General features: G+C 45.1%; 2 protein-coding genes across 3 annotated transcripts in view; both read right to left on the bottom strand.

The window, feature by feature from the left end:
* Nucleotides 1-18,425, bottom strand: part of kifc3 (kinesin family member C3) — a 61,069-nt gene extending 42,644 nt beyond the window's left edge. For both annotated transcript variants that reach the window (XM_049563618.1, XM_049563633.1), the window contains exon 1: nt 18,186-18,425. The gene's annotated coding sequence lies outside the window, so the exon portion shown is untranslated. The remainder of the gene's footprint in view (nt 1-18,185) is intronic.
* Nucleotides 18,426-23,190: 4,765 nt separating this feature from the next.
* The window catches only part of cngb1a (cyclic nucleotide gated channel subunit beta 1a), a 43,926-nt gene continuing 40,463 nt past the window's right edge, over nt 23,191-26,653 (bottom strand). The window contains exons 34-35 of the mRNA XM_049594095.1: nt 25,869-26,058; nt 23,191-24,122 (exon numbers count right to left, since the gene is read on the bottom strand). Coding sequence (XP_049450052.1) covers nt 23,913-24,122; nt 25,869-26,058 — 400 coding nt within the window. The 3' untranslated portion in view covers nt 23,191-23,912. The remainder of the gene's footprint in view (nt 24,123-25,868; nt 26,059-26,653) is intronic.

Here is a 26,653-nt window from a genome sequence, read left to right as displayed (position 1 = left end):
TATCCTGTTAAGAATTGTGGGGGGCGGAGCCTATCTCAGTTGACACTGGGTGAGAGGCGGGGAACATTTCGGAGCACCTGGAGGAAACCCACGCTGACACAGGGAGAACATGTCAGAGCACCTGGAGGAAACCCACACTGACACAGGGAGAACATGTCAGAGCACCTGGAGGAAACCCACGCTGACACAGGGAGAGCATGTCAGAGCACCTGGAGGACACCCACGCTGACACAGGGAGAACATGTCAGAGCACCTGGAGGAAACCCACGCTGACACAGGGAGAACATGTCAGAGCACCTGGAGGACACCCACGCTGACACAGGGAGAATATGTCAGAGCACCTGGAGGAAACCCACGCTGACACAGGGAGAACATGTGGGAGCACCTGGAGGAAACCCACGCTGACACAGGGAGAACATGTCAGAGCACCTGGAGGAAACCCACGCTGACACAGGGAGAACATGTCGGAGCACCTGGAGGAAACCCACGCTGACACAGGTAGAACATGTCAGAGCACCTGGAGGAAACCCACGCTGACACGGGGAGAACATGTGCGAGCACCTGGAGGAAACCCACACTGACACAGGGAGAACATGTCAGAGCACCTGGAGGAAACCCACGCTGACACAGGCAGAACATGTCAGAGCACCTGGAGGAAACCCACACTGACACAGGTAGAACATGTCAGAGCACCTGGAGGAAACCCACGCTGACACAGGGAGAACATGTCAGAGCACCTGGAGGAAACCCACGCTGGCACAGGGAGAACATGTTGGAGCACCTGGAGGAAACCCACACTGACACAGGGAGAACATGTTGGAGCACCTGGAGGAAACCCACGCTGACACAGGGAGAACATGTCAGAGCACCTGGAGGAAACCCACGCTGACACAGGGAGAACATGTCAGAGCACCTGGAGGAAACCCACACTGACACAGGGAAAACATGTCAGAGCACCTGGAGGAAACCCACGCTGACACAGGGAGAACATGTGGGAGCACCTGGAGGAAACCCACGCTGACACAGGGAGAACATGTGGGAGCACCTGGAGGAAACCCACGCTGACACAGGAGAACATGTGGGAGCACCTGGAGGAAACCCACACTGACACAGGAGAACATGTCAGAGCACCTGGAGGAAACCCACGCTGACACAGGGAGAACATGTGGAGCACCTGGAGGAAACCCACACTGACACAGGGAGAACATGTCAAAGTTCAGTCATTTCACATTTCCTGTCATATAAACAGAAATGTGACTTTAACTCAGACTGGAGTGTGTTTACATCAGCTGATTCACAGATTTGTCACATTTATTTAGATTTTTATATCAGACTCATTTCTACATTTGTAAAACTGTATGTCAGAGCACTTTATTATAAATATTCTTATTTTAAAGTTGTCACCATGTAAAGCACTCTGGTACCCACGTTTTCACAAGAACATGTCACTACTTGGAGGAAATACGCTGACACACAACTCATTCATTCAGTCATTCATTCATAATCTGTAACGCTTATCCTGTTAGGAGAATTGTCGGAGCCTATCTCAGTTGACACTGACACAGGGAGAACATGTCAGAGCACCTGGAGGAAACCCACGCTGACACAGGAGAACATGTCAGAGCACCTGGAGGAAACCCACACTGACACAGGAGAACATGTCAGAGCACCTGGAGGAAACCCACGCTGACACAGGAGAGCATGTCAGAGCACCTGGAGGACACCCACGCTGACACAGGAGAACATGTCAGAGCACCTGGAGGAAACCCACGCTGACACAGGAGAACATGTCAGAGCACCTGGAGGACACCCACGCTGACACAGGAGAATATGTCAGAGCACCTGGAGGAAACCCACGCTGACACACGGAGAACATGTGGGAGCACCTGGAGGAAACCCACGCTGACACAGGGAGAACATGTCAGAGCACCTGGAGGAAACCCACGCTGACACAGGGAGAACATGTCGGAGCACCTGGAGGAAACCCACGCTGACACAGGGAGAACATGTCAGAGCACCTGGAGGAAACCCACGCTGACACAGGGAGAACATGTGGGAGCACCTGGAGGAAACCCACACTGACACAGGGAGAACATGTCAGAGCACCTGGAGGAAACCCACGCTGACACAGGGAGAACATGTCAGAGCACCTGGAGGAAACCCACACTGACACAGGGAGAACATGTCAGAGCACCTGGAGGAAACCCACGCTGACACAGGGAGAACATGTCAGAGCACCTGGAGGAAACCCACGCTGGCACAGGGAGAACATGTCAGAGCACCTGGAGGAAACCCACACTGACACAGGGAGAACATGTCAGAGCACCTGGAGGAAACCCACGCTGACACAGGGAGAACATGTCAGAGCACTTGGAGGAAACCCACGCTGACACAGGGAGAACATGTCAGAGCACTTGGAGGAAACCCACGCTGACACAGGGAGAACATGTCAGAGCACCTGGAGGAAACCCACGCTGACACAGGGAGAACATGTCAGAGCACTTGGAGGAAACCCACGCTGACACAGGGAGAACATGTCAGAGCACTTGGAGGAAACCCACGCTGACACAGGGAGAACATGTCAGAGCACTTGGAGGAAACCCACGCTGACACAGGGAGAACATGTCAGAGCACCTGGAGGAAACCCACGCTGACACAGGGAGAACATGTGGGAGCACCTGGAGGAAACCCACGCTGACACAGGGAGAACATGTAAGCAACCCTCTTGCTTACGAAAATGGATGGATGAACAAACTGACAACAGACAGTTCTGTCATCAAGTTACTGAACTAACAGTACTTGGTGATCAGCTGATCAGAGTAAAGACACACAGCACAGTTCAGTAAAAACACCATCAGCAGTATTTTGTTGTTTAATTTAACAAAACTCCATCATACAGATGAAATGAAGTGATCACGTTCTAACTAAAAGAAGTTGGCGGCGGAGCTCAAAGTCTCAGCAGCTCTCTGCGTTGACACCTGATCAGACGCTGCACTCCTGATCTGGTTGTATGTTCTTTGTACGATGACAATAAAGGCTTTCTGATTCTAATTTTCAGCTTTAAATGAAGGACTCGTCGTGGTGGTCAGACGTGACCTGGTTCTGGCTGTCATGGTAACTTCAACCCTCTGGTCCAGTATACGTGACAGACTGGTGGATCCTGTGGGGACTGGGCTCAGTGGGAGCTGACGGTCTGAATCATGATGCACAGATCATTCAGCTCCTCGCTGTACATCACAGAGACGTACTGTAAAACAAAACCGTTCTGCTGCAACAAAAGAGGATGTTTCCAGTCCAGCGGGCGCTTTCAGGGTCCTAATGAGGGGGGCGGAGTCACAGCAGGAAACTGAGTCAAACTGTCACCAATAAGACGGCTCACATGTTAAACGCCTCTTCACAGGGAGGACCCGGGGGCCGATGGAGAGCTTCAACAGGTCCTGGAGAAGGTCCTGTGAGTCCCTCAAGAGCTTTAGAGGATGTCTAAGAAGCTGTAGGGGATACTACGATCAACTCAGGAAATAGAAATACACAAACACAAAGCTCCATGTCAGGTTCACTGAACCACTCAAACAAAGTCCAGGTGAGGCTGAATGTGAGACAGAGTCCATGTCGCTCCACCTGTAATTAAAATCTCTTCTGTTTCCTGCCAACTCAAACAAACCGTACCTGATAAAGAATAAAATAATAAAGAGTAAACATGGGCGGAGTCAGTTAATGTCTTACTCAGAGAGATGAATGAGGGTCAATGATCAGATCAGCCTGATATGTTTGAGGAAACTGGATCACTCACCACAGGAACATCAAAACAGTCACGTCTTAAATAAAGTTCATCCGAGGGTCACCTGGCTCAGGTCGGCATGCTGTAAACATCTTCAGACCGGGTGTTGTACGCAGGGCTGAGTATCACCACTGATTCCCTGAATTGATTTGATTTTGATTCACAACGTCCTGATTAAATTCAGTATTGATTCGACTGGGGATATTTCAGTTACAATATACATTTTGTATTGCATTTTTCAAGCAGCAACAGAATATTAAAACAGCAAAGTCACAAAATAAACTGAGTGAAGTTTAGAAAGAATAAAGAACACAGACGTCATCATCAGTCTTGTTGCTGAGGAGACTCACTGCCTGCAGGTCACATGACCACAGGTCACATGACCACAGGTAAGTTTTAAGATACGAGACAAACCGCCAGACATAAACAGGCGTTGTTATTTCAGCATGCTATCAGCTGTAAAGCCTCTGTGCTTGTTTATAACATAATATGGTCGGCGGTCCTTTCCTACATGTTAACACGTAGTTGATCAGGTGTATTGATAAAGTATTGACTTTATTTTGTGAAGGTTTTATTGCACTCACAGTAACAAGCGTAGATGTTATCACATCAAGTTACCTTCACTTCCTGTCTCCACTACACTGTGTTCTGAATATGTGTTTGTGTGTCTTACCTTCAACTCAGACAGCATTTATATAGCACTGCTGCACGATCAATCACACCAACACATAAAAACAGTGAGCTAACAGTTACTGATAAAAGAGCCAGCTTTTAAAAATACGTACGTTAATAATTTAGTGCCACGGCTTGTTCACTACCAGCGAGATTAACGAGGTTAAAACTTCACACGTGCATGCAAACAGGCGTATGTTAAAAGATTAATGTTGGATTTTATGAATCGATATCGCATCATTAAAGGAGGATCAATTTGAGTCGGTGATTTGTTTATTTTAAGCTCTAGTCGTATTTGACTCAGCAGCTGCTCCTCAGTGGAACATAATGACAACAGGAAATGAGCGTCCAGCGAGCGTCCCCTAACATCAGAGCTCTCTGAACACACTGCATCCATCAAATATGCACTTCTGTTACATCATTTAAACAAAGCACATAACGATCAGCTGTGAGCTCCACATCAGACTGGACATGGAACCATCACAGTATAATACTGATATACTGCCCAGCCCCGTATGGCGCCTAACTTTAGTGGATCATATCAGGTATGAAATTAATCTGCAGATGCTCCAAGATGAGACCAAACTTTTCTCTGGATGTCAGTTTCTGAGACACAACGGAGGACAGAATGTGTCCCGTGACAGACATGAGGCTCGCTGTTTTTAGCCAAGATGATTTCTGTAAACCTTTCGGCTCCTGTCGGCCTCTGAAGAGGAGCGAGGAGTCAGTGACGGAATAACACGGGCAATAAAACGGGTTTTCAACTATCATCAATCACCCGAACCACAAGAGGGCCTTCCACATACAGTCATACGTGTGCACCAGTAACTGTAAGAACAAAAGTCTTGATGTGTGTAAACTGTGTTCAGCTCGTCCACCTGGACTCACTGCAGCTTTAAACCACGATGACGAGAGAGAGGCTGTTTGGGTTAAGTGGTTTACAGATTCCCAAAATGCACTGCACACGCCCATTTCAGCTCTCCGTCAGAGCTATTTCAGGAGGAAATTACAGAGTGAGCAGCTGGATGGAAACACACACACACACACACACACACACACACACACACACACACACACACACACACACACACACACACACACAGAGTCATGTAACGTGGTTGTAACATGACATCAGTCATCTGGGGAAAAAAGGAAAAGTGGAGGAGAGAAGAGAAAAGCTGACAATGAAGGAAACAAGGGTCTCCTCCTCCTCCTCCTCCTCCTCCTCCTCCTCCTCCTCCAGCTTAAAGGGAGAGTTCAGATCTTTTGTAGTGGGGTTGTATCTGCTTTTCATCCACAGCAGCCCGTCCACCAGGCTGCTGTCCTGCTGTGGACGGGCTGCAGCAACAAAACATATTTTAAACACCTAAAGTATAAATATCAGTTTATATGTACACTGTGTTCAGAATATTTTCACTGCTTTACCTTCAACTCAACTTTATTTATATAGCACCTGACACACAACACCGTTGATCCAAAGTGCTCAACATCATACACAGAGGAAAACAAAAAGCAAAAGAAGAGAAGAAGAGAAAAAGAATAGTACAATCAAAGATAACAGTACAATCAGAATAAGGTGCAACAAAAACCTGGAAGGATAACAGCAGTAATAAAAGCACAATAAAGGCACAGACTTCAGGTTAAAAAAAAACTTGGGGTGGTTGGCTTAGGCACAATCAAAGGCAGTGGAATACAGGTAAGTTTTTAAATGACTCAATCTCAAATCTCAACGGTGGGGGAGAGCTGGATGGGAGGAGGAAGAGAATTCCACAATTCTGGGACAGCGATGGAGAAACTCCTGTTCGATCCACACTGAGTCCTAGATCTCAGGACTGATAAAAACCTTAGCTCTCCGGCTGTGTGATTATGGGACAGGAGTTCTGTTAAGTAGGAGGGGGCGAGACCACTGAGCGCCTTATATGCAAGCATCAGAATTTTAAAATCAATCCTGGAGCTAACAGGCAGCCAGTGTAGTGAGGCAAGAATGGGGGTGACCTTGTCAAAACTCTGGCTGCTGCATTCTGGACAAGTTGAAGACAGGATAAGGAGGACAGATTGATACCAAAGTAAAGTGAGTTACAGTAGTCAAGGCGGGAGGATATGAAGGCATGGATGACTTTCTCCAGGTCAGAAGCACAGGGAAATGATCTGAGTTTGGATTCAGTGCGGAGCTGCATGAAACTTACTTTAACTACCTGATTGATTCGTTTGTCAAATTTTAATGCCGCGTTGAAAATGACTACAACATTTGACAGCGGGAGCTAACGGGCCGAGGTGAGAAGGGAGAGATGGGTCAGACCTTCATGTCAGACAGCAGTTTCTGACAGGAAAATGAAGCTGTTATATCTCTCTCTTCACCGCCAGACTGATTTAACACCAGTGAACTCAAACATATCTGGCTGCTGACCACGTCCACAGCAGAACGTCACTGAACTTCCAGCCTGTTTCTCCAAACTGACGACATGCTGACTGACATCTACTGTGTGTAACACACTGACTGTGGAGAAGTATCTGATACAACCCCACTACAGATGTCCTATCTGTCCCTTTAAGGCCCAGACACACCAAACTGACACCAAAGAACCAGCTGTGACGAAGGCCGACTGTTGCGCGCACCAAGCCAAGACAAAGATGACAGCCGCCAGCACTCTCACACCAGCAGACAGCAGTTATTCATCATTCAAAAAAGCCCTAGTCATTAACTGAATGCAGTTAAACTCCAATAAAACAACATGAGAAGCTTCATTCAGTTTTACTGCAGAGACGTGTTCTTCAAATACAAACTCTAATACTAACTCCAGGAATTTAAAAAGGCTTGGTTGGTTAAAGGTGGCATCCATGGTCATTTCCAATAGCAATCATTTGTTACCTTAGTTTTTACAATTACTTCAGTCCATCATAATAACCAGAAATTATGTTCATAAATGTTTCAGGAGTGTTTGTGTTTTTCCATCTGGTAAGGAAGAGACTGAGAATAATATGTGACAAGAGCAGTCACATCTTAAAGAGACTGATAAAATGATGTCAGCTGAATAAATCAGAATGCTCCATTAAAAACAGAAACAGGTCTGAGGTCAGGACGGGAGGACGAGGAGGAGGAGGAGGAGGAGGAGGAGGAGGAGGAGGAGGAGGAGGAGCAGTCGAGTCAACAGTCCAGTAAAATCAGTAAAAATCTGAATGGAGTTTGGTTCTGTCTCATCAGCTCTGCAGAGGAGCTGAATGAAGCTTCCTGTGTTGTGTTTGTGTGTTTTACTGAGCAGGAAGTGAAGTCAGAGTCCGACTGTCACACAGACAGCAGAGCAGCATCCAGCCAGACGCCCTGCAGCATCATGGGAAATCTGGCTCAACAGCTCCACCTGCTGGACTCACAGAGGATCAGTGTGACTGTCCGCGGCCGTCTGGTTTTAATCACACACACACATTACATAACAGCTGGATTCTCACACACACACACACACACACACACACTGCAGAGTCGTGCTCTTCTGATGCAACCTGAGTTTCTTCAGTTTCAGTATTTTTCTTCATGGTAACAGTTAATTTCCTGTCGTGTTGTGTTCAGGCTCTCTGGATGAAGAAGGTCTGACATCATCATCATCATCACATCTAAAAAGACGTTACGTTTAAAGCACCACACCCACAAACACACTGCAGACTGAGAGCAGCGTGTCAGTCAGAGTTACGTCTGACGAGAAAGTCGAGTTCACCAAACAAGTCCAACAGAAATTCATAAAGACAGAATATGAAACTCATTAAGGTGCAGTGTGTGACTCTGCAGGAAGAATTTAATTGAACTCTAATTCAACTCAAAACACACACACACACACACACACACACACACACACACACTGTATTTCTGTTTCACTACTGTAGTGAGGACGGTAGGTGGGAGAGGAAGAGAGAGAGAGACAGAGGGAGAGGAAGAGAGAGAGAGACAGAGGGAGAGGAAGAGAGAGAGGAAGAGGAAGAGGTCAGAGATGTGTCTGTAGTGCAGCTAACAGGACTTCATGGCAACAAAATCATTTGCAAACATTGTGCGGCGTACAGAGCGAGCAACAAAGCCAGTGATATAACTTTACCTAATGTTAGTTATAGTTAGCATTAGCATATGTTGCTACAGTTGCTGCTGCAAAGCTAACACACAAAGAGGACAACACAGGCTGTTTCCCTGGGCCAGCACACCAGCTCCAGACAACACTACTCACAGCTGACCTGCAGGTCTGTGAAACAGCAAAACTTGTGTTACCCATCTTTGGAGCAGAAACACAGCAACCTCCACCCTAACGCCTTTCATCTCTCACAGGTCTTTCCTCACTGACGTTGAAGCAGCCATTGGCCCTGACCTGATCACATCCCTTTCTTTTATTTTTTGTTCCTCTGACCTCCTCGTCTGTGGCCGTTTCTCAGCCGTCACACTGTGGATTGTCTGTTACCCATTTACAGAGCCAGGGTCGTGTTTGAACACCAGATTTTTCCCGTGCACACAGAAGAGACAGCGAGCAGACTGTGAGAAGAATAAAACTGATGAGTTTCACAACAATTGTATTGGATTAGAATCAGACTCCACCTTCACTCAGATTAAATCCAGCTGATAGAAACAAAAACTTCTGTAACCAGGGTTGCCAACTCTCACGCATCTGGCGTGTGACACATGCATTCACTTTCCATCTCTCGGTCTCATTTCTCACGCCAGCGACGAACGCTGGAAAAAAGGCTGGCAGATGAGTATTCTAAATTAATTTCAAACAGTAGGCATGCCAGGTGGGCGGAGTTGAAGTTTGCAGCCAGACTTCAGAGAGAGGAGAGGACCTGATCGGCATACTGGTTGAGTGAAATGGAGTGCAGCCGAATGTTTCTGTGGAAAACTACTCTCTGATTGGACAGCTGTCAGCCGACTACGGCAGGGTTGCCAAGTGTCATGCATCTGGCGTGTCACTCTCTCAAGCCCGTTTAAGAAATCTCATTCCACCGTCTGCGAGTCCTTTTTTTTTTTTTTCCCCACGTCCAGCCCATTGTGTGGCTTCACCGGACCGCATGCTGGATGTCCACTGGATCCATCACGTGCGCAACTTGGCCATGGCGCAGACTCGCTCCATCCCGTGCCAGGCATCAATGTCCACTGGAACTGTAATGGCGCACACGCGAGCGGCTGGAATTATCAGATCGTGAGATCATAATATCATGCGATAATTTGCAGAAACCCTGGAGGTATAAAGCAGGGCTGGACTGGGACAAAATAATGGCCCGGGCATTTTTGGCTATGGTGGCCCACTATGACTGGTGAAATGCCATACACACACTGAGCTGTTACCAAAATTCAAATAAATCTCAGTAGTACCCTACGTGAAGAGAAGAGAGTACCAAGGCTAGAAAGTCAATGTGCTCATTCACTTCTCATAAACATCCCGGTGGCAGCAGATGGCCCCGGAGCACACAGTGCCTATGGTGAAAGCACTTGCCAAAGAAACTCTACAAGATTCATCAGTTCAATTTTTAATAAAATGTGTGCAAGTACAAATAAGATATATTAATGTCGGCATTTTTTTTGTCCCAGTCCAGCCCTGTACGCAGGTCACTGAAAGTCCTTAAATTGATCTATTTCTGTATGAAATTACATGACATTAAGATTTCGCCGTGTGAATTTCTAAATTTTCCCCCCAAGAAAATCTTTCTGTTTGTCACAACAGGACATATTACTGGATTGTTTAAGCAGATGACTGTACTACCATAGACTGATGAAATCAACCTTGATCTGTGCCGTAAAACAAATATACATCTATGGACGTATGTGGGGCTTAGGCCTATAAATATGAATATGTAAACATACACTCATTTCTTCTGTTTGCCACATGTGTATATGAACTCTTTTAAGGTTAAAAAAACAAACAAAAACGTGCCGCCGTTGATGACCACGCACGCACAAGCAGATATTACATCACAAGCTAAAATCTCACTCCGGCCCTCTGACCAAAGTTGGCAGCCCTGCATGACCTCACTCACACATTTACAAGTATCTTAAAATATAATGTTATTCTAAATCTGCAGAGTCAAACTAACATCATGTGACGTTACTGTCACATGATGTTTTCATTCAACAGAATGAACCCACAGTCAGCACCAAAAAGGAAGTGATGTCATGTGATGCAGGAAAAGGACACATAAGGATCAGAGCGATCATAGACTGACAATAGTGTCATAATGTAATGTATATATTCAGCACCAGAGGACACACAACACTATATCATCACAATACTTAGGTCATGATACGATATATTGTGATTTATCATCTTTTTATCCAACTGTAAATTATTTCTCTAAAAGGAAAACTTTGTCAGTTTCAGTTTCACCTCCTGAGATCAAGTCTTCAGTCTGTTCATCGACTTTAATCATTTTAATTGCAGCTAAATGTGACACAGAGCAGACAGACTGACCAACAGCGTCATAACACCTGTCAGAAGTGCTGCATACACCTGACAGACTGAGCTGTGGGCAGATTCTACGCCCTCTGTGAGAACAGATAAAACGCTGTGACTTCAGTGTCACCAGTCGATTGTGGATCTGTCGGCTCAGTGAACATTTAAACACAGACTCTGGATCAGCTGTCGGCTTTAGCTCCTGAAGAGTTACACTCTGAGGTCACAGACTGATGATGTCATCAATGAGCTCACCTCCTCTCAGTGTTGAGGAGCTCGTTTAACATGTTACCACTTCCTGTCTCTGTGACACAAATCAAAGAACATCTCAGCTCATTAACTGAGTCAATAAACCAACAGGCTCCACCCAGTCCCAACTGTCACACTGCTGCTCCCTCCAACACCCATTAATTCTCCATCACATCAACTCTAACCACAAAAATCCTCCACTCCAACATCAGCAGAGCCACGTTAGCTGTCTGTCAGTCCGTCTGTGTCCGTCCTTCACTTCGTTCCTGACTGAAACATCTGTTGGATGATCTGTGATGAAGTGTGCTTCATCGTTGATGTTCCCCTCAGCATGAACTGTAATAACTTTTCTTCTTCTTCTTGCATGGTCACTGTTAGCATGTTAACATGTTAGCATCAGAGCAGTTAGCATGGCTGCAGGCGTGTTTACACACAGTGCACATATTTTACACTTTGCTGAGTTTCACACAGACGTATTTATAGGTTTAGTAAAAACATATGAAGAGATGTTTCTCTGAGTGTTCTGATGTTTATAACTCTCTGAAGGACCAAGAAGATTTCCTGAACCTTTACTGCACCCATCACTATGATTCACTCACAGCACACTTTAATTTAAAAATCTATTTGTAGCATCTAACCTTCAGTTTTCCTTAAATGTACAAGAAGACATAAACTCCACAGACTTACGGCTGAACTGACACTCTGTCACTCACTCAACACTACAGTTTAAATTGAATGCAGCAGAATCACATTATCTTTTTTATTCCATGTGTTCTTCTTCCTCATGAAAACCTGAGAGATGAGCAGCAGCTGCAGAGGTCTCACTTCTCTCTGACTCCACACCTCCAGATAGTTTTACTTCTCAATCTTGAGTCGGCGCCAGTCGAAGACTACAAGTGACTAGGGCTGTAGTCTCCTGGTCGACTAGTCGATTATTTGGTCGCTATGCTCTCATCCGACCAAATTCTTATTAGTCAAATAATCGCCGTGTTACTCTCATAAGGAGAAAAGTGCTACATCAACAGCTTTCCAAGATTAATCCATTATTTCCTGCGGCGGGAGGACAGGCTAAGTTACCTGTGAAATGTTGTCAGAAAGTTGAACTCGACCACCCTCACGCTCAGCGTCACCTGTCTGTCTCTGTAAGCTGACACCATTTCCCTCAGTGGAAACAAAGCTTTGATTTACTGTATTTCACAGATAAGAAACAATAAATTGTGAAGACAATAAAGCCTCCACAGCATTTTAAGTCGTGTGTGTGATTTATCCTGGCTTCATATGAACAGAGGAAATCTCTGCTTGTCGCTAGGCTAATTTATACAATGTAAAATGCCATACAGCGTTAATAACGTTAGCATGTTGTATTTGCTTGGAAAACGTATTTAGTATCAGACAGTTGTTTTGTCAGTGAACGTTGTGAGTTGTAACGGAGGGACTCAGTAAAAGCAGAATAGAACGATTTCATGATCGCATCCTTAAAAAAAACAGCCGTTGGTTTGCTGCCTTGTTGTTGTTTATAAAGAGCTGCTGACACGTATGTTATATGTCACACTGGAGGCCGACGCTGTTGTATTACATGTCACGCCTCCTTTGATTCAGCGATGTCATCATGCTGTCTATAATCACACACGTGATGCCGCCGTCGTTTGGTTCTGTGTGAAAATGTAAAGATGGCGTAAAGCGGTAGCGGCTCTGTGGCGCCACCTCTGTGTAAAAATGGCTGCTGTCACAGTTTGGCACTGACTTTCTTTTATTTTGAAATCTTTTCACCCTCACTCTTTATGTGTTCAGACAAACTGCTGCAGTTTAGAAACAGAAACTAAAGGTTTTAAAACTTTTTTCAGTTTCTGTTGCCAGAAAATAAAAACACATTTTAAAAGTCAACATGTCCTGTTTCATTCAGACAAACTCTCTGAGCTCTCCTCTCGATCCTTCACGCTCCTCAGTCTGCAGTTTTTCCCACAACTCCACACACAGTCCGTCGTCTGAAACTCTGAGGGACTCGATCTGATTATGAAGCAGTAAATCACATTTCCACAGACGAGCCTGAACCTCGTGCTGCTGCAGTTCGTTCTCAGCTCATCTCTGACAGACTGAAAGAGCTCTGGAGACATGAAGACAGGAACTCTGCTGACTTGTTGTCATTAACAACAGTCCCACCTGCAGGTGTATTAACACAAATATTACCTGTCAGCAGCTCTGACTCGACCCTGAACGCAGCACGGAGCAAACACTGAGTTAATCTTTAATGAAGTGTGAGCGGCCGCAGTTGGACTGAAAGAAGCTGCTTCCTGCTGCTTTGTGTCTTTTTACCATGTAAAGCAGAAACAACTGCAGGAAACACAGCTGGATGCCACAGAGTCCCACTGTTATCTAACACCAGTGAACACATCACATGCTGGTCGGTACTGTGTGTGACAGTTTTACAGTCAGAGAGTCAAAACACAACTTCTTATCAGAGGAATGTCAGCGCTGCCCGGACGAGAGGGAGGAAAGGTCTGAGTCTGGAATGTAACATGAAGCTGAGGGACCTGTTAGCTTAGCTGTTAGCCTAGCTGCTGCTCTCCAGCTGGTCAGTGGTCTTGTCTCTGGTTACATGGACCAGTTTTTCTTCTGTCAGTTGTCTTTAATCTAATTCTATACCCACAAAAACACCATCAGTCATATTAAACAAAGTAAAAACAAGGACCCATGAATGTGTCGTAAGAGCTGGATAATGGATCCAAAGATGGCGGCCACTAACTTGAACGGAAACTGCTTGCCGAGTGCATAACATGGATGTATTAAGAGACCCAGAAACAGTGTTGGAGTCAGGACCCCGTTCGCTCCTATAAAAGTTGCTCAGAGGTGCATGAACATGTCTCCACTGTGTGACATGACCTGATTGATTGGTGCTGCTTACACATCATTGGGCCCACAGAGCAGGTGCATTAGAGACTTCCACCAGCTGAGCCGACTTCTTCTGGTTCAGCAGTACGCTAACTTAAATGGGAATGAGATCATTTAATCTTGTGGCTCCTATTGACGTCCTAAATGTTATTGGACTGAATGGATTCAATCCTGACAGTGAAGCCAGTCATTTCACAGGAGCTGTGACACAGACTGCATACAAAGATGGACGACATGACAGCTCCCCAAAGTGAAGCCAAAACATCTGGATCGCCCCCTGGTGGCTGGCTGCAGTAGTGTTCAGTCAGTGTAGCAGTGTTTCTTATGCTTGGTCCACTGACTTTATGTTGAGACGTCATAACAAATACAAAATATCTGTTGGTTAAAAAAATTAATGGAACAGATGTAATAACTGGACATGTCCTGTCAACAGCTTTACAGACGTCTCTTTTATGATGGAGGTCTATGGGGAAAATGAAAGGAGACTGGGTTTAGTGTTGGACGCAGGGCCCTGTCCATTCCTATGAAAGCTGCTCAGCAGCACATGAAGCCAAAAATAGTTTAATTTCTGGTATAAAATTACACAGATCTTCCTAATCCGTGCAGGCACTAGCATTTCCTTTAACCATGCCTCCCAGGTCGTGGACTTGCTTACATGATGAATGACTAAAGATGGATTATTTCCAATACCAGTGCTAAAACCATTTAAAAATAATACCAGTGCCTAAATGGTGCACATCAGCACGTTATTAACTGAAAGCAGAGTGGTACATCTTCTCAGGAGAAGACCTTTGACTGAACTGAATCAGCTATATCTGCTCAGAAACTACAGACGGTCACACGACACACGGCTGAAGGTTTTAAATCAGAGATATTCTGAGCTCCACGTCAGTAAAACGTGCTGAGCAGGTCGTCAGTGATGTGGCTGCTGCTGCTGCTGCTGCTGCTGCTGCGGCTCACTGATACAAGACACAAAAAAAACCTGCAGACAAAACCGAGTTTATTTATAGAAAGATTTGTGCTGGAGCGGTCAGTCTCTGCAGACACACCCTGCAGGCCGGCCGCCTCCTCAACCAACACACTGATGTTACTGTCATCATCACCGCACACACACACACACACACACACAGCATGAACAGGAAACCAGAGAGAGTGTCTGCGTCCCAAATGTCCTCATGAGGACAGGAAACACATAACTCACTGCAGAGTGAGGACGTCCAGCAGCAGCTCCTTTAACGAGTTGTTTAACGTTCAGACTCGGAGGTTTTTAATCAGACTGAAGTTCAGAGAATCAAAGGAGCTGCGTTAACGTCCTCACAACAACATCTGCTCCTCACAGGACGATTTACAGACATGTTTTTTAACCTAACAGGATCCGACAGCTCACTATCTGAGTTTCACTCCACCGTCCTGTCAGAGCTCCAAAACTTTTCATGAGTTAGGAAAAAAGCAGCTGCTGGAAACACTGAGACAGGAAGTGAAACGCAAAACAAAAACTGGAGCTAAAAGAGGCTGAAAAACTGTACAGAGCTGCAGAGACAGAGAGGATCAGGCTGCACACATCGCACATGTCCTCTGACATAAACACAATACAAGCAGCTTCAATGACTGATAAACAGTTTGTGGCTTCAGAGAAGAGAAGAAGTCATTACTCCATCTATCAACACTTCTAATAATCAATTATTTGTTTCGTCCTTGATGAAGCAAATCTGTCAAACGTTCTTTGTCTGCAGCTTCTCAAATGTTCAGATTTGCTGCTTCTCAGTTTTCTAATCACAGTAAACTGTTGGTCAATAAAACAAAAGAGGTGGGAATCACCAGTGGCTCCCTGAGAGGACAGCATCAACGTATCACTGCGATATTAAATATTTTGCAGTATGCTGAGTATTGCGCTAACATATATCGCAATTTATTTTTTTCCAGTGGCAACTTAAAGTCAACATTTGTTTTCATCTAATAAAGTTTTAGTCTTTTCGTCTCTCTTCAGTTACTGAAACAAACTGTTTCTACTGAACCAAAAAAAGAAATTGATTTTATCATTCTCGTAGGCTACTAAAGTTTAATAATATGTATTTGCAACATTTAATCATTTATGTAATGAAATACTGATACTTGGCGTTTATGTATCTGTTCGATATGGCCACACAAAATACCGCAATACTATGATGTGTCAAGTTTTCTCCGCCCGTACAAAACAAGACGTCTGAAGACGTCACTCTGGACTCTGAAAACTGTGATCGACAGTTTTCATTTTTCTGACTAAACTTTCAAGTTTGTTTTGCTACATACTCAACACACCTTCACTGCTCCTCTAGTACTGTACTTTATAATACACACAACAAAATAAATATGTATACAATGATGATAATGTCTTAAATATCAGGGGCTGACCCGAATCCTTCAAAGCTTCAACTGGTGCCAAGCAATCGATGTCCAAATCAGTTGTTCTTAAACTCAGTGATAGTTTTGTGACTCAGACTTGCTCTCATCTAAAGTCAGTCACCATTAGAGTTGGGTAAAGAAACTCGGTACTTTTTGTACTTGGTACCGATTCACTTAAAATGAATGGGTGCCAAATTTCGTTACCTGAGGTGGAGGTGGAGCGAGAGCACACGACTGGCACCTCAGACTCAGCAACTTCCAATTTAAGGAAGTGTATTTATTTCTATTTAAATCTTTTTATTGAATTTTCAAAATAAATGCATGTGCAGACCAAAGTTAACGTGCAGCACTGTTCCTAAATGTTCAATAAAATGTTGAAACTGAGAAGTTTAGACTTAAAAAAGTACTGAAATAATGTACCGTTTGGTACCAGTACCGAATTCCAGATACCGGTACCGGATCGGCTCAGTTATGAACGGTACCCAACGCTAGTCACCATCAGTTCATCACAGTCTGACCACATATGACAGGCTCACAGATCCGCCAGCAACATGTCAGAAACATCTGGAATTGTTTCAAAATTTGCAGCGACAATCTCCAAAATCTCGAGTGCCAGATATGCCAAAGGAAACTGGCACAAATCTACGAGCTTTGATCAAAAGCAGATATTTATCACTCAAGCTTCGATGCACAAAAACTGGTGCTCTGATTAATATATAAATATTAAATGCATCACACACATATTAAATATGGTGCAAATATTAACAGGACACAGAGGAAGAGAAGAACTAGAGCGCAAATGGATCAAAACCATTTTCTGCAATCAGTCAATTAGGAGCTCAACACAAAACTAATCAGCAAAATTCTGAGAATGGATTTGGTGATTTTACAAGAAAAACTTTGATGTTTTTATCATTTTATTTTATAACAACCTGAACATTTGGTGGTTTTGGAAAGTTAGTCGTAGAAAAACGAGACATTTAAAATGTTGGCTTTGACCTCAGACAAATGTGACGGGCGTGTTATAGAATTAACATCCTGATAATTACTTTGGTGATTTCACAAGTAAAAATGCAAAATATTTGACAGTATCAGATTCTCAACTGTGACCAACCTTTTTCGTCATTTTACATTAAAACAAACTGAATATTTTAACTTTCTGAGTGCTGGTCAGATAAAACAAGACTTTTATAGACTTTTAAATTTGAACATGATTTATTGTTTTGTGACAGAGTGATCGATTAATGGAAGAAATGAGCGATAATGAAAATATGTGTTTGCAGATATGACTGATCGATTATTGAGTGATTATTTGATTGACAGACCTTTGTGTTTGTTTTGTCCATTTACCAGTAAAGTTTTATCTTTTCACTGTTTGTAAATGTGATTTTATTGAGTTTCAGGTTGTTGACAGACTGACAGCAGCATGTGCTTTACCAATGATCAATAAATATGTTGATCCCTCTGTAGCCCACAAACACAGACACGTGCATGTGTGCGTGTGCGTGTGCGTGTGCTGACCAGGTGAGGCCGTGTCCCTTTTGTCTGACAGAGAAAAGCGAGCAGTGAATGAAGCGGTGGAAGCTGCTGGACGGTCCCATGAAAAGAGTCAGACAGACACAGCGAGGTGAATCAGATCTGCACTGTTGGACACTTTTAACCGCTGGTTCATTAAGAGGACACCGACAACACACCGACACTGCGGGGACAGGACACCGCGTCCCCGTAAACCACCACAGCCAGACTTTGTGCCACGACAGTCGGAAGAACACAAAGTTTGAGGAGTCCAAACTTTTCCTTACCTCCGGTCCCAAGCAGCGACTCCTCTCCCTCCTCTTCCTCCTCCTCTGTCCGCGGCTCCCTCTCAGTAAATCCCTCCAGTCTCTGTCGGACAAACAGCTCAGCTGCTGAACCGTGTGTTAACAGTCTGCACCGGGCTGTGGGGTCACGGTAGCTCCAGGTTTCAGCGGGAGAAGGTCGGTGTGTCTCCCCGCTGCTCTGCGTCTCTCCGCCGCTAAAAGTCAAGACTGCTGCCTGGCTGTGCTGCCTTCACGGACGGTCGGACATGTGGAGGCTCAGAGGCTTGAGCGCGCATGGGCGAGGGGAAAAACACTAAATTTATAGAAACGAGGGCGGGTCGGGTTTGTGGCTCTGGACCACATGAAGAGAAGTTCCAGGATTCAAATAAGGAGAAAAGTTCTGACATGTTTTCATTAATGTAACTTCAATAACTAATTCACTAATTTATATTTTATTTGTTCACAGAAACTCAGGATTACATCATTTATCCACGGTCATGTCTGTCTGTTTAATAAAGTTTGATTTAAATAAAACTTCAACGTCAAGTGTGATTTTTCTTCTAAAGGAGCAGTTCAACATTTTGAGATAGTCTCATGTCTACAGTGGACCGCCATGGGACCTTCTTTTGGAAAAATCAAGGGTGTGATTTAGGAGAATCTGGAGGAAAAAATCAACAAAAACAATAATAACATAAATAAATAAATAATTGCAATATTATTTTCTAAGCGCTTTACATGTCGATAATTTAAACAGACAAGACATGAAAACAACAACTTTTAAAAGAACTGATAAAACAGAGGAAAGAAAAGTTTAAATTAACTTCAAACTGGTCTGAATGTCAAAGACGTCTTTCAACACATCACAACATCAACGTGTCAAAATCACAGATTTCTTTATTATGATAATGTGTTCAGCTGTAGGTCAAACGAGAGATGGTAAGGACAGGTGCGCAGGTATTTCTCCAAATTCATTTTGCACTGGTAGGTGAAATATGGTATCAAAGAGACGTAACTTCAACACATTTAATGTGGGACGTTAAGTCGTGTGACCGTGGAGTAGTTTGTTTACGGCCTGGTTGTGACGTTAAGTCATGTGACCGTGGAGTAGTTTGTTTACGGCCTGGTTGTGACGTTAAGTCGTGTGACCGTGATGTAGTTCGTTTACGGCCTGGTTGTGACGTTAAGTCATGTGACCGTGGTGTAGTTCGTTTACGGCCTGGTTGTGACGTTAAGTCATGTGACCGTGGTGTAGTTCGTTTACGGCCTGGTTGTGACGTTAAGTCGTGTGACCGTGGTGTAGTTCGTTTACAGCCTGGTTGTGACGTTAAGTCGTGTGACCGTGATGTAGTTCGTTTACGGCCTGGTTGTGACGTTAAGTCATGTGACCGTGGTGTAGTTCGTTTACGGCCTGGTTGTGACGTTAAGTCATGTGACCGTGGTGTAGTTCGTTTACGGCCTGGTTGTGGCGCTGACGTTAAGTCATGTGACCGTGGTGTAGTTCGTTTACGGCCGGTTGTGGCGGTGACGTTACGTCGCGTGACCGTGGTGTAGTTCGTTTACGGCCCGGTTGTGGCGGTGACGTTAAGTCATGTGACCGTGGTGTAGTTCGTTTACGGCCCGGTTGTGGCGGTGACGTTAAGTCATGTGACCGTGGTGTAGTTCGTTTACGGCCCGGTTGTGACGTTAAGTCGTGTGACCGTGGTGTAGTTTGTTTACGGCCCGGTTGTGGCGGTGACGTTAAGTCGTGTGACCGTGGTGTAGTTCGTTTACGGCCCGGTTGTGACGTTAAGTCGTGTGACCGTGGTGTAGTTTGTTTACGGCCCGGTTGTGGCGGTGACGTTAAGTCGTGTGACCGTGGTGTAGTTCGTTTACGGCCCGGTTGTGGCGGTGACGTTAAGTCATGTGACCGTGGTGTAGTTCGTTTACGGCCTGGTTGTGGCGCTGACGTTAAGTCATGTGACCGTGGTGTAGTTCGTTTACGGCCTGGTTGTGACGTTAAGTCATGTGACCGTGGTGTAGTTCGTTTACGGCCTGGTTGTGGCGCTGACGTTAAGTCATGTGACCGTGGTGTAGTTCGTTTACGGCCGGTTGTGGCGGTGACGTTACGTCGCGTGACCGTGGTGTAGTTCGTTTACGGCCCGGTTGTGGCGGTGACGTTAAGTCATGTGACCGTGGTGTAGTTTGTTTACGGCCCGGTTGTGGCGGTGACGTTAAGTCATGTGACCGTGGTGTAGTTCGTTTACGGCCCGGTTGTGACGTTAAGTCGTGTGACCGTGGTGTAGTTTGTTTACGGCCCGGTTGTGGCGGTGACGTTAAGTCATGTGACCGTGGTGTAGTTCGTTTACGGCCCGGTTGTGACGTTAAGTCATGTGACCGTGGTGTAGTTTGTTTACGGCCTGGTTGTGACGTTAAGTCATGTGACCGTGGTGTAGTTCGACGGCCTGGTTGTGGCGCTGACGTTAAGTCATGTGACCGTGGTGTAGTTCGCACGGCCGGTTGTGGCGGTGACGTTACGCCGCGCGTGACCGTGGTGTAGTTCGTTTACGGCTCGGTTGTGGCGGTGACGTTAAGTCATGTGACCGTGGTGTAGTTTGTTTACGGCCCGGTTGTGGCGGTGACGTTAAGTCATGTGACCGTGGTGTAGTTCGTTTACGGCCCGGTTGTGACGTTAAGTCGTGTGACCGTGGTGTAGTTTGTTTACGGCCCGGTTGTGGCGGTGACGTTAAGTCATGTGACCGTGGTGTAGTTCGTTTACGGCCCGGTTGTGACGTTAAGTCGTGTGACCGTGGTGTAGTTCGTTTACGGCCCGGTTGTGACGTTAAGTCATGTGACCATGGTGTAGTTTGTTTACGGCCCGGTTGTGATGTTAAGTCGTGTGACCGTGGTGTAGTTTGTTTACAGCCTGGTTGTGGCGGTGATGTTAAGTCATGTGACCGTGGTGTAGTTCGTTTACGGCCGGTTGTGGCGGGGATGTTAAGTCATGTGACCGTGGTGTAGTTCGTTTATGGCCTGGTTGTGGCGCTGACGTTAAGTCATGTGACCGTGGTGTAGTTCGTTTACGGCCTGGTTGTGGCGGTGACGTTAAGTCGTGTGACCGTGGTGTAGTTTGTTTACAGCCTAATGTTAGCTTTTTCCTTCTGCTGATTGAATTAATTCTTCAATAACCATCAAGTTCATCAGTGAAGATTATCTCCATGAACAAAACCTGAAGGATCAGAAACATTTGTTCGTCGCAGAGTTTATTTTCTGTAATAATCCAAACCTCATTGGAAACATCCTGTTGGCTTTGTGACGAGGGAACCAGGGCGACACTGTCTTCAGGCTTGGCCCACAAAAAAATCGTCATCCCCTCTGTTCAGTGTGACACATTTCTTCTTCTGCTCTCATTAATCAGCAGTGATGATGCGGCTTCCTGTGTTCAGCAGCATTGTTTCTGTTTTCCCGCCTTTTCTGGTTCCCTGTATTTCCTCTGCGCCTTAGACCGACACAATGAGAGCTTCCTCTGCTTCCTCAAGCTTTTCCTCTTTTTCTAAACATGGGAGTCACCGACTGTGCGCTCCAAACCCTCCACACCACCAGACGATACAGTACGCCAGAATCAGATTTAGTATGTCCTGGGACACAGCAAACGCAGTGTGCATAAAAATACCAGGATGTTTGACTGCATCTGGTCTGATTTTGCAGTATGAAAGGCGACAGAGTGGACGATACGTCACAGAACCACAAACAGATGTTAGTTTGACAGGACGTGTGATGAGGCCACATGATTTCTGATCCCAACGTTTTGTATTTTCAGATGTTTGGAGAAAATTTCCCTAAATCATTTTGTGTTACTGATATCTGACCTCAGGGAACGCTTCTGTCTGAATGAATTAAAATATGAACATGACTCTGAGAGACATTTTATATTTGGACACTTTCTGTCCCACTGCATTGATCAGAGACACTGAGCCTGGACACTGACTGTTAGATAATCCCGGCTGAGTCTGACAGTCTAACACTCTGATGATCCTGACTGACCTGGAAACCAGTGGAGTAAAATCATTAAAGAGCTCAGTTTGTGTCAAAGTTATCGACAGTGGAAACAGGAAACAGTCACAGCTGGACGGAGCAGAGACACACAGTCATGTCTCATCACCTCAGAGCTGAACCTTCACTATCTGACCTCGAACAGGCGACACAGATTTACGATGCTGCAGCCATGACCTCCATCACTACCTGTGTTTTGGCAATAAATAAATAGATGAGCAAAACTTTTTTGAAGGTAAATGAAGACAAAACTAAAATCCTGCAGGATCACACCGAGAGATGTAACCTCACATTTAATCTGGGGCTGGGGACGAGCTGCGTCACTAACTCCCTTGTTAACTCTTTGCCTCCAAGAACACTGCGATCATCTGCTGCTGGTTTATTGGAAGAAGATCAGGGACACAGCGCCGTCAGTGACGCCCCAAAGTTATGAACACACGACCTTCAGATATCAGAGAAGCTGCTCGCTAAATATTTTTATCTGTTCACTTTAGACTTTAACTCGCTCTGACTCTCCTCATTCAGCTCTGACACTCGATTTATGATTTATGAATTTGAATCACTCATGCTCTTATTGTGAAGCTCTCTGTGCTGCATTTCTTGTATGACAGGTGCTATAGCAACAACGTTTATCATTATTAATATTATCCTAAGTAGTAGTAATAGTAGTATTATCAATAACAATAAAACATTAACAATAAAAACAAAACTATGAACTTCTCCATCGTCATCATCTTCACCACACAGAGAAACACAAACTGCCTCAGGTCTTATATAATAATAATTTTTCATGGACAGATTTAAATACGTCGTCAGCAAACGTCACCTGTGGTGTGTCATAGCTGATATGATCCAAACAGTAACACGTAACTCCAGAACAGGTTGAAGTCAAAGGTCAAAATTTATTGAAAAAAGATCTTTGTAATCATTTCCAAAATTAATTTGTCTATCAAAATATTCTGCTTCAGTCTCTATCCGTCTGCGTTTAGCTTTTAAAAACATTTCCTCTGTGGTCTGTTCTTTAACATCGGGCCGGCTAACAGCGATCTAACGACACCAGATATGATTTTCATTAAAGGTGATTTTAATCAAATTCAACAACGAAACCATCCGACTGGTTTTATATTCAGCTGCGTTCACACTGATCTGAGCACGCTCTCAATGTCTAGTTAACCAATCAGATCGTCTGACTGGATCTACGTGTCGTACGATAACTTTACAGCAGCAGTTTATCCTCTCTAAATATCTGCAGTACAGTTCATCACAGACGAGTTAAAGTCGACTGACAGCTGACGTCTCAGGTCACTACTTCCTGTTTCCTCCTGCGTCCGTCCTCACGGCCTTCAGAGGGACGTGAGGAAAAGAAACAAGTGAAGGAAACAAGGAGACAAGTAAAAAGCGAATGAGAAGCACCCAGAGAGGAGGAACATTTGAGATGACATCATGTGTGTGACTGTTCTCAGAGTTCTTCTTCTGCACAGATTTAAAATGTGTCTAACACCAGGAGGACGAGGACGTGCGGAGAATCCACCAGAGAAGAAGAAACAGAGCTGGCAGGAGGAGGACAGGGACCATGATGCTCTGGGGTCCGTCGTGTTTCTCTCCACCTCCACCTGAAACCCACGTCTCTTCTGCGGAGGCTGCTGAAAGGCATTCTGGGAAGCCGACTGAGTCCTGAGAGGACGACAGCTTCCTGTCTCCTCACTCCTTCTTCTCCTCCTCTCCGTCCCCAGGCGCCACCTCCACAGTCAGCACCTCCTCCCCCTGTGGTCGCGGCGTCATCCTGATGATCACCGAACTGTCGGCCGTCTCCGACACGGCGTCATCATCGTCCTGAACCGCGGTGAGAGGGACCGGAGAGCGGCGGTGCATCGGAGAAGGAGGGGGGACCGGAGAGATGGAGGGAAGAACCTGGGAGGGAGGAGGAGACGACAAGAGGAGAAGATCAATCTGTCTTTCTTTTTTTATTCTTTCCTTAATTTCTTTTATCTTTCTGTCCTCCTTCCTTCGATCTTTCCTTTCTTCTATCCTACCTTTCCTGTCCTTCCTTCCTTCCTTACACACTTTCCTCCTTTCTTTCTTCTGTTTCCTCTTTTCTTCTTCCTTTTGTTCTTTTTCTCCTCTTTTCTTCCTTTACATCCCTCCTTCCTATCTCATTTCTTTCTTTCCACTTTCCTGCCATTCTACCTTTCCTCCTTCCTTTCCTCTCCTCCCTTTCTTTCTCCTGCTCTTCCTTCCCTTCTTCCTGTCTTTCTTTTGTTCCTTTCCTTGCTTCCTTACTGTCCTCCTTTCTTTCTTCTGGTTTTCCTTTTGTTGTTTCCCCAATATTTCCTCTTTTCCTTCCTTTACATCCTTCCTTCCTTTCTCATCTTTTGTCCTTCCACCTGTTCTACATTTCCTCTTTCCTTTCTTCCCTTTTCCATCCTTATTTCTTCCTTCCTTTCTTTCTTTCCTCTTTTCTTTCTTTTGTTCTTCCTTTCCATCTTCCTTCATTCTCATTTTTCCTTCTTTTACATCCTTCCTTCCTTTCTCATTTCTGTCTCTTTTCATCTTTCTGCCACTCTACCTTTCCTCCATCCTTCCTCTCTTTCTTCTGTTCTACCCTTCTTGTCCTTCCTTCTTCCGTTCTTTCCTCTGTTCTTCTTTTCCTTCATCATTTTGTTCTTTCCCCAGTATTTCCTGAAACATTAGCTAGCATGCTAACGTTAGCGCTCACATGGTGCCAAATCACCACAGACTCAACAAACATCACTGACGGCTTTAATTCAGCAGCAGTTTTGGTGCTTAGTGCAAACACACATGTAACTCTCAGGCTCCTTGTTGTCTCCAGCTGCCACATGTCAAGAGTTGAAAAATTTGCTACGTCACAAAGATGGCGACCGTTGAGGGTGAGAAGTGTAAACCGCCAGTTGTACGCTGCATTTTCATTTCCTGTACTCTGCAGTGTGAATGGACTTTGTGTCTAAAATCTGATCCTTCTGTATTAATTATTTAAAAAATTAAAAATTAATAATTTGAGTACGCTCTGTATTAAGCTAAATGTGTCAGTTGGCTAGCTCGCTAAATTACTTCCCCGGGCTAACATGATCCATGATATTAACTTATGTATTCTAACAAACATTATATCGGTTTAGCCAACAAATGATGAACAGTACAAAGTGCCTTTTAGTCAAGAGCGATGCTGCCGCAGCTAACAAGCTAACTGTAACCTGAGCTAATGTTAGCCAGCTAGCTGTATTTTAGCTACTCACACACGCTTTGTACCGTCGACTACTTAAGTAATTATTAACAGTAAGCTGGTTCAAACCAGGGAGCCACTGGTCCAAATGAAATATAGGAACATTACAGATAGTTACATACTCTAAATATGACTGTAATTTATTTTAAACATGTTGACAGTCAATCTAAGTCACTCGTGTTCGTCAGTGTTTTGGTCGATGCTAATGGAGGCTGATCAACAGGACGCTGACAGAGGAGGTGTCACTGGTAACAGTCACACACAGAACCTTTAAACACAGTGAAACAGAAACACGTCCATGTTCTCCCTCTTTGTTGCTGTTTCCTGACACACGACTGTCTCTCTGCACGTTGCTGCCCCCTGCAGGCGGTCAGCGGAGCAGCATGAAACCAGGTAAACAGAAGCTGAATGAGTCTCACCTCTGCTGAGCTCTCAGACGGTTTGTAGCTTGTCTTCAGTTTGGAGAAGACGCCCTCTATTCCCACCTGCTCCGTCACCTTCAGTGCTGCCTTGAACATCTCAGGGGTGTCCGGTCGGGGCGGGATCACCTGCACCGCCTCTTTACCTGCCGCCTTCTCATCTGGCTTCTTATCCTTCGTCAGCATCGTCCTACAAACACACACAGTCACAGTCACACAGTCACACAAAACATTGGAGCTCAGCAACATTCAACACTTTCTATAAAGACGTTTCTACACAAACAGCTGCTCAGATAAAACAGACAAACGACGGCGCATTTCAAACCCTCACCACCACCTACAGCACCTCCATCCAGCCTGCTGCAGCACCATGATCTGACTGAGCAGATCAGCTGAGAGCATGAAGCCCAGCAGGAGGACCGCTCCGACCATCTGACCCCATTCCTTCACCGTCTGCCCCACAGAGCACGCCGACCTGAGTGAGCAGATTATAGAGCCGAGTCTAATCCTGTCCAGGACAGATGAGACGGAACAGACGGGAGGAACGTGACGGAGACAGAAGGAGGGTAGAGCAGGCAGCAGGTGGGCTTCTGATTTATTGACTTATGCTTAAAAGTCATAATTCCACATTAATGATCTCTGCTGTTTCTTTGCAGCTTCTACTGTCTGTTTCACATAAGAGCTGTTGTTAATGTGACCATCAGTTTCACTTGTCATAAACAACACCCTCCTGACTCTGGTGGACTTCCTCCCATTCTGCAGCGAGCGCCTCACACACGTCAGGT

The sequence above is a fragment of the Epinephelus fuscoguttatus genome, linkage group LG2, assembly GCF_011397635.1.
Source record: "Epinephelus fuscoguttatus linkage group LG2, E.fuscoguttatus.final_Chr_v1".
NCBI classification, from domain to species: domain Eukaryota; kingdom Metazoa; phylum Chordata; class Actinopteri; order Perciformes; family Serranidae; genus Epinephelus; species Epinephelus fuscoguttatus.
The sequence above is the reverse complement of the archived record's forward strand: the minus strand, read 5'-3'. Positions and strand labels throughout refer to the sequence as shown.